The sequence below is a fragment of the Rissa tridactyla genome, chromosome W (genome assembly GCF_028500815.1).
Source record: "Rissa tridactyla isolate bRisTri1 chromosome W, bRisTri1.patW.cur.20221130, whole genome shotgun sequence".
Taxonomy (NCBI): Eukaryota; Metazoa; Chordata; class Aves; order Charadriiformes; family Laridae; genus Rissa; species Rissa tridactyla.
Genome location: NC_071496.1, coordinates 30,281,479 through 30,295,408, shown reverse-complemented (window position 1 = coordinate 30,295,408; position 13,930 = coordinate 30,281,479). Strand labels below are relative to the sequence as shown.

Below are 13,930 nucleotides of genomic sequence, written 5' to 3'. Positions count from 1 at the left end.
ACCCGTGGCTGAGGGGGAGAACCCGTACCAGCTGCGGCTAGACTCCAGGGCCCGGCGCTCACTGCCCGCTGCCCGATTTCAGCTGCCAGCTCCTTCCGAGACACCTCCCGGCCAGCTAGCCAGGGTCCCCAGGCCATGCCAGGCAGTGAGGCGAGGCCCTCCGGACAAAGAGCCCCCACGCCCCCCGCCACATACGCTTTTCTCCCAGTTCTTCAGTACCTATCTCAACACCGCACTGCGGACTCGCAATGGAGCCCTGGCTCCACCAGGGAGTGCTCCGACTCTCTACGCGAGACGGAAGCAATAACACAAGAAAAACGCACGCGGCAGGGAAGATACGTGCAAGCGGCGGAGGAAACTGCCGCCACGACTCGACTCGCGCATGCGCGGCGGGGTTGTTTTTCACAAAGCTGTTCTTAAAGCGAGCTGGTAGCATGCGGGCAGCTGTCTTTGTAAGGTGATCGCAGTGCTGGGCGGCTGTTGCCGCCGCCGTTTTCCTCAATAATTCCGATGAAGCGTTTGTAGGGGACGCGCTGATCTTGTTGGCAGGCTCTTTGTGTGGCAGAAGTGTTGTTCAGTGTAAAGCGAAGATTGCGTTTTGTATGAGACCTTGACTTTTTTTTTTCCCCCTTACAGTATATTTTTATACGCTTTGTTATAAAATATGGTGCTGGGGAAGGTGAAGAGTTTGACGATAAGCTTTGACTGTCTCAATGACAGCAATATCCCCGTCTATTCTAGCGGGGATACAGTCTCAGGAAGGGTCAGTTTAGACGTTACTGGGGAAATTAGAGTAAAATCTCTTAAAATTCATGCAAGAGGACGTGCGAAAGTACGTTGGACTGAATCTAGAAATGCTGGATCCAACACTGCCTATGCACAAAATTACACTGAAGAAGTAGAGTATTTTAACCATAAGGACGTTCTACTCGGGCATGAAAGAGGTAAGCTTTTCACTTATTCATTCACTGTGTGCAGACATTTTTCCAGAAAAAGACACATCTCTGCATCGTCTTGGTTTATCCCTTTTTCATATGCAGTCTCATAGGGTTCGCTGTTTCTAAAGATGTGGAAATACTGGTTATGTTCTTAGGTTTTTATTTTTGATTATTTGAACGCTTACTTAATATTAAAACCGTGTTGAGGTGCATTTTCAAAGTGCCTGCAAACGGGGCTTTCTTAAAATACCTGCTTTTTAACAGAGTCTTTTCATAAGGCTTTGGTTTTTTAATACAGTTTTTTTTTTATATGCAATGTTGGTTTTTTCTTAGTGATATTAGCAGGATTTGTTTCTCTATGCAGAAAACAACTGTTAAATCAAAACCAGTTATGCATTAAATTACTTTCTTGGCAGCATCCTATCGAATCATAAGTGCAATTAAAACAATGCTAGAATTCCTGACGCATAATATATACAGGTCTGACGTTCGGACTGATATGCAATGATTTTTATGGTTGGCTCATCGTCGGCAGATAAAAGGTTCTCTGTGGGTTACTTTGACACGGTATCACCGCTTCACCTGTAATTTTCTATTTCTTTCTTTGTTCTAAACTGGTATACTTGTAAATCACTTTCACTTCTTTTATTCAACTTCTTTATGAGGGACCTAAATGTAAAAATCTGTCTGAAGGGCCAAATAAGAGCTCATAGTTGTACGATTGAAGTATCGCTTCTGAGTTGGGGAGTTCTGGAACCTGCATTCAATGTAAACCCGGTCTTCTAAGCCCCTATAGAAATGGAAAGTGCTCTGCAAATTCCCTTATTTTGGGTATGGAAATGGGGTATTATATTGTGATTGGGATTGTGGGTCTTAAATTTGCTAATTCATTGTTCGTATAGTTACGTTGTGAAAGTGTAAGGGACTCTAAGCTTGTTTTTTCTGAAGTTTCCACCCTTTGTTAGAAGCGGTTCAATCCTGTTTGGGACCGGTCCTGGGAAGAAGGGAGGGAGTACTCTTTCTCTCTGCAGATTGGTTGCACACGTCAGGTGGTGGCGATGACTTAATTCCTAGCACAAGAAAATGTTAAAACTGATTACATAATTTGAGTCGGGTGTTCTAGTGTGTTGTTTTGTTTTTTTTAAATATGCAGCATATTTACTGTAGAGATCCTCTGCAGTAAAATGCAAAACTTTAATAAGTTCGGCTATAGATTGCATTAAGCCTTTTATTAAGCACTTCTGAAATAAATACTGTAGCAGTGTGGAGTTGCTATTGACTTTAATTATGCTATCGTGATGCAAGCAAGCACGGGTTGCTCATGGGGTGGCTTTGTAGCTCAAACGTTCTTTATGTTGCTGCCTTAGAAATAACTTTCTCATGTGAAAGTTCATTCACCTCTGGTTTGCAGATGACAGAAACGTGCAAACATGTGTGAGTCGTTCATAGCGGGATGGATGCTTACAAGTAGGAGCGCGACCCTATGCTTCTAACTGTCCGCTTAAGCAGCAGCGATGACTTTGCACGTGGACTGTAGATCCAAATGCTGACCTCGGTTTGGATGCTTGGTTTTGTCTGGAAAGGGAACAAAAGGTGGGACAGGGTGCGCACCGCTGCGCGTGCGGCACGTAAAAGTTTAAGCAGATGTCCCGGGACACCGCTGCCCCTCCCTCGGCTGCAGGGGCAGGACTGCAAACACTCGCCGCACGGAGTGGAGTTTAACTCAACGCTTTGTATCCTAGCATAGTCCGGAAGGCCACTCCCTGTCCCCACCTTGTAATTTTCTTGCTGGGGTTTGTTAGCCTGTTGTTAAAACGATGCCAGACGCTGATTACAGGGGGCTGGGACGTGGGGGAAGAGCGAGGCTGAGGGAGCAGGTTCTGGCCACCCCGAGGTCAGCCCTGTGCGGGGTTGGGGTCCCGCCTCCCTGAGGAGTTAGCAGAGTATGCACGGTGGGGGAGGGCACTAGCTGTGAAGTGGGGAGTACAAGTTTACCTTTCTGGGAAACCGGGGGGTGGGGTGTTTCAATTCAGCAGTTACTGCTTTCTCCCTTGCTGCCCGCCTCCCCCCACGGTTATGGATCCGATCGCGGCCTTGGTAGGACGCTGGGGGCGCTGCCTTGCTAAGGGGGAGTGTTGTCACCCTGGTCGCTTTTTGTTGGGAATAGAGACCTGCCTGGCAATGTTGGCCTTGACAGCTCAGAGGGCACACTGCCTTTCTTGGGAGAGTCAGTCTCTGGGGACAGACAGAAGCGTTCAAGCTCCTGCCGCACACATCCACTGGGACAGCAAGGGACTGTGAGCGGGGGTGGCCATTGGGACACACGGCCCTGCAGCCTCTCACATCCTTCATTTGGTTGTCTTTCCCCTCCCGTGCCCCCGGCCAGTACTATCTGTAATCGCCTTTCGGTAATGGTCAGCACATGGTCCTGAGAGAAATGCAGGATTGGGGTGTCACTTTACACATAGTGCAGGGCAGGTGGGAGCAAGCTAGCAGCAGGAGGAGACCGGATGGTGAGGCATGGGTAGTGCCCCTCCCTTTCTCCTTATCTCTGCGGTAGTCAAGCTAGGCTGTGAGTAGAGTTGCTGAGCAAACGTGGTGGGGTGTAATGTGTACTGTATGTATATGAGCGGCTGGCAGGGGATCTGCTCAAGCTTGTTTAGGCCGGTCCTCTCCTGCTCCTGTCTAGTCTGTGATTGACAGCTCAGTGCTTGTTTATGCAGTTCTGCTGCTCAGGTTCAATGGGACTGCTGATCTGGCAGGAAGAAAGTGAAGAAGGGATGAAAAAACTTATGTATGATAAAAAAATTATTACTTAATTTTTTTAAAAAAAACAAGCAAACAAAAACCTCCAATGCTTTTTAACAAAAAAAGCATTATACACATTGTTTTGCTCTTTCAGTGTATTGAAGATTCTTATTTCATGGCATCATGTGCTGAGGATGCATTTGTGTAAATAGTGTTCTAGTGTTTTTATATTTTTTGCATAGGTTTGTTCCAGTATTTCTGGTGCACTAAAGAAATTGGAGCATCAGCATTTTTGTAGGACAATGGGAACTAAAAAAAATGTTCCAACATTCCTTCAGACTATTAACAATAGGTAGTGTCTTTTGCATAATCCCACTATATGTTTTTATTACCCCAACCCTTTTGTATGTGATATGCTCAATTATTTTCTCTACATAATTTTCTATTTTGATGGAATCAGCATTTTTTTGGTTTCATGGTAATTATATCAGAACAAGCCATAAAATTTTTGGAGTGTTTAAAGCAATACAAGGAATCATGACTATAAACCAAGGTCAGCTTTCTTGTTGAAACTGGGAAATGTTTGGGTCTTTGCTATACAAGCAGAATTGAGCTAAAATCTGAGGTTTTGATACATTAGCTCTAAACAACATTAATTGGACAGCTTGCCACCTTTCATGCCCCTGAACTTGTTTGTTACTTTCTAGGTGGTGCTTGTGCACTTTTTAAAAAAAAAAAAAAAAATATCAATTTTTAGATGCTTGCTAGGCAGGAGATAGAAGGAAGCTGAATTACTAAATTTAATCTATTAACATAGCAGACTTAATACTAAGATCACCTAATACTATTAGAGGGCTCTATTTCATTTTAAGTTTAAACTAGAAATGTATTGGAAACCACAGTTTACACTACAGATCTTTCACGCAGACTTTGAAATGGCAGCAGTTACAACTATGTCAGTACTCAGAATCAAGATCACAAATTAAAACAAGTGAACTTCTGCTCTTATATAAGGTGAACTTTGGAATCTCACCTAACCTTAAAAATTCTGCAGCCATATATCTAGCAGTTAATACAAATGGACTGGAGGGACTTGCTTCTGGGACACTGTGTTAATATTGTAAAGAACATATAAATCCCTCTTGTTCTGGAAAAGAAACCTATAAAATATGTTATGCTGTGTAAAATGTTCACAGGTGGAATAGCATATTGGGTGTTTCTCTCCTAGATGATGACAATTCTGAAGAAGGCCTTCACACCATTCATTCAGGAAGGCATGAATATGCATTCAGCTTTGAGCTTCCACAGATGTAAGTACTTATATGCAATACACAGCCTGTGTGAGAGAAGGCTAAGATACATACCTGCTTAAGAAAAATTCTTGTGGGTGGAGGGGAAACCTTTTCAATGGCAGTAGGAGTTGTGCTCAGATGTGCAATAGAGGACATAATCTCATTAAACTGAAGAGGTTGCTTTTGAACTGGTTAAGAGTTTTTCACAAAACAGGTGCCCATTGTTGCCTAGCTGGTTACTCTCTTTTGACTGAGGTCTGTTGACCAATTATGTCTTGTAGTATTTTACCCCTTCACAGGAGAAGGGAGGGGAATTTGTGTCATTTGAGTCCTGCAGAGTGGCTGAGGTATCTTCTAAATGAAACAAGATTTTACTGGAGCCATGTAGGCCATCAGAACTATTGTAAGATAACAGCTTAACTGTTTGGACTCAATCTGAAACAGATGTGTCAAGTTTAACCACATTTGAACAAAATAAGATATTTTTTTCTAGTTTAAATAGGATGTATGTACTCAAGCTGACCTTTAGGCAAAAAGCCAGGATGGAAATAAGCAAATGGATGGTTGGATGAAGCAAGAAACATTCTCATACCTAATCCTGCTTGTCTCAGAAAGCAAAGGTGAAGCAAGAGTGATAGCAGAAGTTTGAAGATAAATTGCCACATACATACACAAAAAAGTTTGAAGCTTCTAATTTATACATTGTGAAGGGAAGATTTATACATAGAGGAGTTACCAACATGGAAATTAGCTAAAATGCAAGTTGCAGGAAAATTAAATATAAAGGAACAGAGGGAGTCTGGAAATAGATGAAAGAAGGGAGGCAGGAGGAGCCTTTTCTTATAAAAGCCAAGTGTTGAAGTCATTAAGGTTAAAAACAGTTGGTGGAATATTAGACTAATACCTAATATTCAAGCTAATAAATTATCTGCTTATTAGAGGGGCTGGCTTTAGCAGAACCTATAGATGATAAATGCTTTTACAGATCAGTTTCAGTGAATAGCAGAGGGCTTTACAGTAGATGTTATGGGAATACTGAAGAAGACTTGTATATATGGAAACTTAAAAGTCAATTTAAGGTTCAGATGAAAATCTCATCTATAAGAAGTGATAAGGATGATACTGATATTCCCTTGAGTTGGAAGGGATGTTCAAATATGAAAGAACAAAACAGTATATGTGAATATGGAATATTATGTTTGAGATTAAATAGATGACCAGTAAAATAGCACAAGCTGTGATTAAAACACTAAAGTTCTTGTCGAGTGACTTGACGAAATAACTACGAAACCATCTTTGATAATACTGTAAAAAATGAAGGCTGGTAATAAAAGACCTGAAGAACACTAGTTTGATACTGCCTCCTTACTGTTTCTTGCTATTTTGTATCCATAGGATGTTTCTAAAATTTATTTAAAACAAAACCAGTGTGGTGGGTTGACCTTGGCTGGCTGCAGTTGTTCTCTCACTCCCTCTCATCAACAGGACAGGGGGAGAAAATAAGATCGACAAGTTTGTGGGTTGAGATAAAGGCAGTTTAATAAGAAAAACAAAAGCTGTACACAGAAGCAAAGCAAAAATAAGAATTCATTCACTACTTCCCATTAGCAGGCAGATGTTCAGCCACTCCTGGAAAGCAGGGCCTCAGTATGTGTAGTGGTTTCTTGAGAAGACAAACACCATAACCATGAATGTCTGTGTCAGCACTGTCCATGTGTGTCCCCCCACCCCTTCAGCTTTTATTGCTGAGTATGATGTCATACGGTATGGAATATCCCTTTGGTCTGTTTGGGTCAGCTGTCCTGGCTATATCCCTTCCCAAGCTCTTGCTTGCACCCAGCCTATTGGCCTTTGGGAATGGGGTGTTGGAGAGGTGGCCTTGACGCTGCACAAGCATTCTTCAGCAATAGCTAAAACATTGGTGTGTTATCAACACTGTTCTAGCCACGAATGCAAAGCACAGTGCTATATGGGCTGTTATGAGGAAAGTTAACTCCATCTCACACAGACTTAGTACAACCAAATACAAAGCAATAGTGGAAAAAAAAAAACAAGACACTGACTAGCCTTACTGATTTTGCCTTAAAGGATACTGGGGCAGGATGAAACACTGAAGACTGATCAGAAAATCCTTTCAGTTGCATTATTAAGAAAAAAGTAAACATTTTGGATGTGCAAATAGAGATGTCAAACCTGTAGCAGAAAGAATCATTCTAGTAAAGTATTAATACAACTAGTATTATTCCATACAGAAGTTAGGGAGTGAAGCTTTGCCCGTAATTTATTTGGTTGTCTTAATTTAACCTTAAAAGGGCATGCTTTATTCTACACTCGAAAATGGCCTCTTAAGTCTTAAAGGAGATGTGTACTCTTCTGGCATTTTCTAGCACAATTCTTTAATTGATTCTTAAAACTTCTACAAAGCTACTGTTGGATGAATTGGAGATGATATTTTCTCCCAATTCTAATCTTATATTTTTCTGAGATATGGGAACTTTGCAAATAAGTTATGCTTCTAATGGTGCACTAAAAGTACAGTCCTATATACTAATTCCTAATTTGATAAATTGTATTGTTATTGGAAAGAGAGAAAAATTTTACTCGACTTTGACCTTTGTCCTGCACAGACCACTTGCTACCTCATTCGAAGGCAGACATGGCAGTGTACGCTATTGGGTGAAAGCTGAATTGCATAGGCCTTGGCTTCTACCAGTAAAATTAAAGAAGGAATTTACAGTCTTTGAACATATAGATATCAACACTCCTTCATTACTGGTAAGAGCTGACAGAATTACTCATTCTTTTTCTGGCATAAAAATAATGAAGTATAATAACTGAAACAACATCAACATGTTGAATGAATACTTATTTGCTAGTTTAACTACAGCTCTTCTTTTAAGTATTAATCAGTTTAGAAACTCTTTAACTGCTGGTATTTTGAAGGCTAAGTTATCCTGTACTTGGAGTTGCTTGATTTTTGCGATATGTAAAATGCATTCGTCAATCTAAATTGATGCTACTAAATTGTAGAATCTCATTAAGGAAGAAAACTCGGTGAACTGTTCCTCTTCAATTATAAATAAAGAATGATCTATGGAAGGAACAGTGCAACTCTTAATATTTTAGTGAGGGACTGCTAACTTAAAAATGCTAAGTAAAAAAATTTACTGCAGTGCATAATTGATAATTTCCATATGGATAGTTTTCTACTGATGGGGAGAAATTATCACAATTCTGTATAATCCTTTCTTGAAATTTCACTTTATTGAAATAACTCTAATATCGCAACTGCTTTCAGTGAGGATTTGATTTCAGTCTGGCCTAGAAATCCTTTATTTTATCCCTTCCTCAAATTTTAATTGGGGGGGAGATTTAGAAGCCCATTGAAATAGGTTTCTTGTGTGTGGGGGTGAAAAATCAGGCTTGCCAAAGGGACCTTGTACAAACTCCATTAAAATCAAAGGTCTGTTATTTGACTTTAATGGGCTTTGGATCAAGCCCTAAATCCTGATGTTGTATAAAATAAGTCGTCTTAATATAGATGAAACAGGATCATTCAGAAACTGAGGAAATAGTAGGAGTCAAGATTATAGTAGTTTAGCTTAGTTTGTTTCTGAAATACAGCTTAATGGAAAGTGCAAAAATGTTCTAATTTACTGTTAGTTAAATGAAAAGCTCCGCAACGGTATGTTGTGATATGTAGGCTATGAAGCATTTTGTTTTAAGCTATACAGTATTTATTTTTAGTATTAAAAACTGTTTCAAGTATGTCTGTAGTACAGAGGATGGCAGAAAAAGCAATGCTAATACAGCAATGGAATTAGGACAAGCATCATATCTGTATAATGCTGATTAAATTGCTTGAGACTTTTCCTATGAAAGTAGCCTTGTTTATCAAAATATGTAATAATAAACTCATTATGAAAGTGATTATTTTCCTGTGTTGATTTAAATACCTGAAGAGATTCATGGAGCTCATAATTTAATAGGCAATATTTTTCTCCTCTTGCAGTCACCCCAAGCAGGCACAAAAGAAAAGACACTCTGTTGTTGGCTTTGTACCTCAGGCCCAATATCCTTAAGTGCCAAAATTGAGAGAAAGGGCTACACCCCAGGTATGTAATAAAGTAATTATAGGATATGTTTTTCCTTCCCTTTTAAAGCTAGAGTTTGTACTTACTGTTTTTATATAAAAGAAACATTAAGGATATTTTTACCACCTCACTCTGCATCTAGCAATCTTCTCAGTATACTCTGTTAACCAAGACAGCACTACTTGTATCTCTAGATTGTTAAAGGACCTCATCTATTAGACTGGTAACCTTTGGGGAGTTTGATGCGGAGTTTTTTTCCTTTTGGAACAGCTCATGGGGATCTTGCTTCTATTAGCATCAGCGGATATTTTTCCAGGTAGAGCAGTGATAGCAGCATCTGGTGTGTTGTTAACAGTGTACAGAATGTGATAGTTGGCTTAAGCTGCCTCGTAAATGTAAAGAGAACTTGAAATTCTGGTTTTCTTGTTTCAGGTGAATCAATTCAGATCTTTGCTGAGATTGAGAATTGCTCTTCCCGTATGGTGGTGCCAAAGGCAACCATCTACCAAACACAGGCATTCTATGCCAAAGGGAAAATAAAGGAAGTCAAACAGCTTGTTGCTAACCTCCGTGGGGAATCCTTGTCATCTGGCAAAACAGAAACCTGGCATGGCAAACAGTTGAAAATTCCACCTGTTTCCCCTTCAATCCTTGACTGTAGTATAATCCGTGTGGAGTATTCACTGATGGTATGTTGGGTGATCTGTTTCACTCCCAAGAATGAGTAGCTTCCAACATTCCATACAAATTCCTAGCACAGCATTTTGTGATGATTAGTTATGAAAGAAATACATGTTCTGGTATTAGTGCCTTGACAGGAAATCTGGTAAGTAAATTTAGTTAAGTGCAAGTTCTTGAAACAATTGTGTGTCAACTAAGCAAGTATTTAATGAGTAGACCGCATTTCCATGCGAGGGCTCATGTTAAGACTTTTCTTTAACTTGAAGAGCTCATGTCTCCATAAGGGCATGGGCCCTAAAAGAGATTATTAGAAACAAGCTCCTTGTGGAAACTTTCATAGAAAGACAACTTAGACTAATACTTATGAAGTGCTGATAAACCCCCAGATCTTAATCATACACTTGTTTCATTTTTCTTCAGGTATATGTTGATATTCCAGGAGCCATGGATTTATTCCTTAACTTACCACTGGTCATTGGTACCATTCCTCTACATCCATTTGGTAGCAGAACATCAAGTGTGAGCAGCCAGGGTAGCATGAACATAAATTGGCTTGGTCTGACACTGCCTGAAAGACCAGAAGGTAACTTGACAATTGTCCTGGTTCTTGCAGGGATAGGGTTAACTTTCATAACAAGCTGGGATGGGACAAAGCTGGGACTGTCCTAGTTCTGATGGAGATAGGGTTAATTTTCACAAGGAGCTGGTATGGGATGCAGCCAGGAGGGCTGACCCAAACTAGCCAAAGGGGTGTTGATGATCCCAAGGGTCTCTTCCAACCTAAATGATTCTATGTGATGCCATGCTCAGTATATAGTTGGGGGAGCTGGGGGGGGGGGGGGGGGGGGGGCGGGCAGGAACCATGGCTAAGGAGCAGGCTGGGCTTCCTGGGTTCTGGTTGGTGAGTGCTTGTATGTTAATTGTGTTCTGTATGTTTCTTCTATCAGTATTATTGTTGTTGTTTTCCTCTTTCCTTTGCTGTTCTGTTAAACTACCTATATCTCAACCCACAAGTTATGCCTTTTTCTTACGATGTTTTCCCAGTCCCAGCTGGGGGTGGGTGGGAGTGAGAGAGCGACCGCCTGCATGGTTCTTTGGTGCCAGCTGGAGTTAAACCACAACAGTCCTTTTCAGTGCCCAATGTGGGACATGAAGGGTTGAGATAATGACAGATCTGACCAGAGCATGTTAAAACAAATTTGTTATGCATTTATTATATTAGTTAAATAGTCACTAGTCACAGTGTTGGTTTGTTTGTTCAAATGGTTGTGTTAATTCTTATATGCTCTATGTACTCCCTGCGATGCTGTTTATCACCTCCGGGAGAGGGATCAGGATTATCATTTTGCTGTCCTGTGTAATATCAATTTATGATAACATGTCTGTTCATGAGGATAAGTTGGTATGTTTGTGGCATTGCTGTCCTGCCTGTACCTTGGGCGCCATCTCTCGGAGTTTATTAATAATTGCACCTGATCTATGGGGGAAACGGGGGGGACACTTTCCCCAGCTCCTTTATGCTTTAAAGAATCTACAATCTGAAATTAATTTGCTTTCACAACTAGCTATCCAAAATCGCTGTGCCTTAAGAATATCTTCTAGCCTCACAAGGAGGTGTTTGTGTGTTAATAAATAGTACCTGTTGTTTTTACACTAACAAATCTAAATAAATCTAAAACAATGTAAATATCATTCAACAACATGTCCGTACCTTTCACCAAATAGCTCCAGAACTATCTCTGCTCGGAGGTCTGCCAGCTGACTGGTCATGACTATGGTCTTCGCTACCAGACCTCAGAACATGGGCACAAGCAGTTTAATGCTATTAGCTCTCATTTTAGCTGTCAGAATTGTGCTTTTTTGGATTATATCTTGTATCAAATCACTGTGTGCATCACCCCTATCTAAACTGGTACTGTATACTCAAGTGTCTCAATTGACAAACCCTCTCAGAAGTCACAACATTGGGCTTCACAACTCTCCTCTGCCTCACACATTAGGAGGCAAGAGACACACACCGAATCATAGAATCTTCATATCTTCATGGCTGGAAAGGACCTTTGAGATCATCGAGTCCAACCATACACACACACAAAAAAAAGCCCCACCAAAACAAACAAACAACCAACCTACAATCTCTGCCACTAGAGCATGCCCTGAAGTGCCACATCTAGACGTTTCTTAAACACCTCTAGGGATGGGGACTCAACCCCCTCCCTGGGCAGGCTGTTCCAGTGCCTGACCACTCTTTCAGTAAAGTAATTCTTCCTGATATCTAACCTAAACCTCCCCTGCCGCAGCTTCAGACCATTTCCTCTGGTCCCGTCATTATTCGCCTGGGAGAAGAGGCCACCACCCACCTCTCTCCACCCTCCTTTCAGGTAGTTGTGGAGGGCAATGAGGTCTCCCCTCAGCCTCCTCTTCTCCAAGCTAAACATGCCCAGCTCCCTCGGCCTCTCCTCATATGCCCTGGTCTCCAGACCCCTCTCCAGCCTGGTAGCTCTCCTCTGGACATGCTCCAGCACCTCAATGTCCCTCTTGTACAGCGGGGCCCAGACCTGAACACAGCACTCGAGGTGAGGCCTCACCAGTGCTGAGTACAGAGGCACCATCACTCCCCTGCTCCTGCTGGCCACGCTGTTCCTGATACAAGCCAGAATGCTGTTGGCCTTCTTGGCCCCCTGGGCACACTGCTGGCTCATGTCAAGCTGGCCGTCCACCAGCACCCCCAGGTCCTTTTCTGCCGGGCAGCTTTCCAGCCACTCTGCCCCAAGCCTGTAGCGCTGCTTGGGGTTGTTGTGACCGAAATGCAGGACCCGGCACTTGGCCTTATTAAACCTCACACAGCTGGCCTTGGCCCATGGATCCAGCCTGTCCAGGTCCCTCTGTAGAGCCTCCCTACCCTCAAGCAGATCGACACTCCCACCTAGCTTGGTGTCGTCTGCAGACTTACTGAGGGTGCACTCAGTCCCCTCATCCAGATCATTGATAAAGATATTAAACAGAACTGGCCCCAAAACTGAGCCCTGAGGGACACCACTGGTGACCGGCCGCCAAGAGGATTTCACCCCATTAATCCCAACTCTGGGCACGGCCATCCAGCCAGTTTTTAACCCAGCGAAGAGTACGCTTGTCTGTGCCATGATTCGCCAGCTTCTCCAGGAGAATGCTGTGGGGGACGGTGTCAAAGGCCTTACCAAAGTCCAGATAGACAACGTCCACAGCCTTCCCCGCGTCCAGAAGGCGGGTCACATGGTCACAGAAGGAGATCAGGTTGGTTAAGCAGGACCTCCCTTTCCTAAACCCGTGCTGGCTGGCCCTGATCCCTTGGCTGCCCTGCACTTGCCGTGAGAGCTCACTCGAGATGATCCTCTCCATGATCTTTCCTGGTATCGAGGTCAGGCTGACAGGCCTGTAGTTCCCCGGATCCTCCTTCCGACCCTTCTTGTAGATGGGCGTCACATTAGCCACCCTCCAGTCATCTGGTACCTCCCCTGTTGACCAAGACTGTTGATAAATGATGGAGAGGGGCTTGGTGAGCTCTCCCGCCAGCTCCCTGAGTACTCTTGGGTGAATCCCATCCGGCCCCATCGACTTATGTGCGTCTAGGTGCAGAAGCAGATCATTGACTACTTCCTCCTGGATTATGGGTGGGTTGTTCTGCTCTCCATCCTTATCTTCCAGCTCCGGAGGCTGAACCCCCTGGGGACAGCTGGTCTGACTATTGAAGACGGAGGCAAAGAAGGCATTCAGTATCTCAGCCTTCGCCTCATCCTTGGTTGCAACTTTCCCCCCCGGCATCCAGTAAGGGATGGAGATTCCCCCTGGCTCTCTTTCTGTTGATGTATTTATAAAAGCTTTTTTTGTTGTCCTTAATGTTAGTGGCCAAGTTGAGCTCCAGCTGGGCTTTTGCCTTCCTAATTTTCTCTCTGTATAACCTAACGAGATCTCTGTACTCCCCCTGAGTTGCCTGTCCCTTCTTCCAAAGGTGGTAAGCCCTCCTTTTATTCCTAAGTCCCATCAGAAGTTCCTTATTCATCCAGGCTGGCCATTTTCCCCGCCCTTTAGACTTGCGACACTTACTTGGGGACAGCCTGCTCCTGGGCCTTTAAGGTTTCCTTCTTGAAGGGCGTCCAGCCTTCCTGGACCCCTTTGCCCTTCAGGACTGTCTCCCAAG

At 42.8% G+C, this 13,930-nt stretch overlaps 1 protein-coding gene across 5 annotated transcripts in view; it reads left to right on the top strand.

Annotated features, from left to right (window-relative positions):
* Nucleotides 1-450: 450 nt before the first annotated feature.
* The window catches only part of LOC128902020 (arrestin domain-containing protein 3-like), a 36,134-nt gene continuing 22,654 nt past the window's right edge, over nt 451-13,930 (top strand). For 3 of the 5 annotated variants that reach the window (XM_054184283.1, XM_054184284.1, XM_054184282.1), the window contains exons 1-6: nt 451-944; nt 4,915-4,996; nt 7,606-7,753; nt 8,991-9,093; nt 9,505-9,761; nt 10,174-10,336. In XM_054184283.1, the coding sequence (XP_054040258.1) occupies nt 665-944; nt 4,915-4,996; nt 7,606-7,753; nt 8,991-9,093; nt 9,505-9,761; nt 10,174-10,336 (1,033 nt within the window). In that variant the 5' untranslated portion in view covers nt 451-664. Of the gene's footprint in view, nt 945-3,980; nt 4,039-4,882; nt 4,997-7,605; nt 7,754-8,990; nt 9,094-9,504; nt 9,762-10,173; nt 10,337-13,930 lie in introns of those variants that run through there. The other 2 variants (XM_054184285.1, XM_054184286.1) reach the window with 2 other exon arrangements.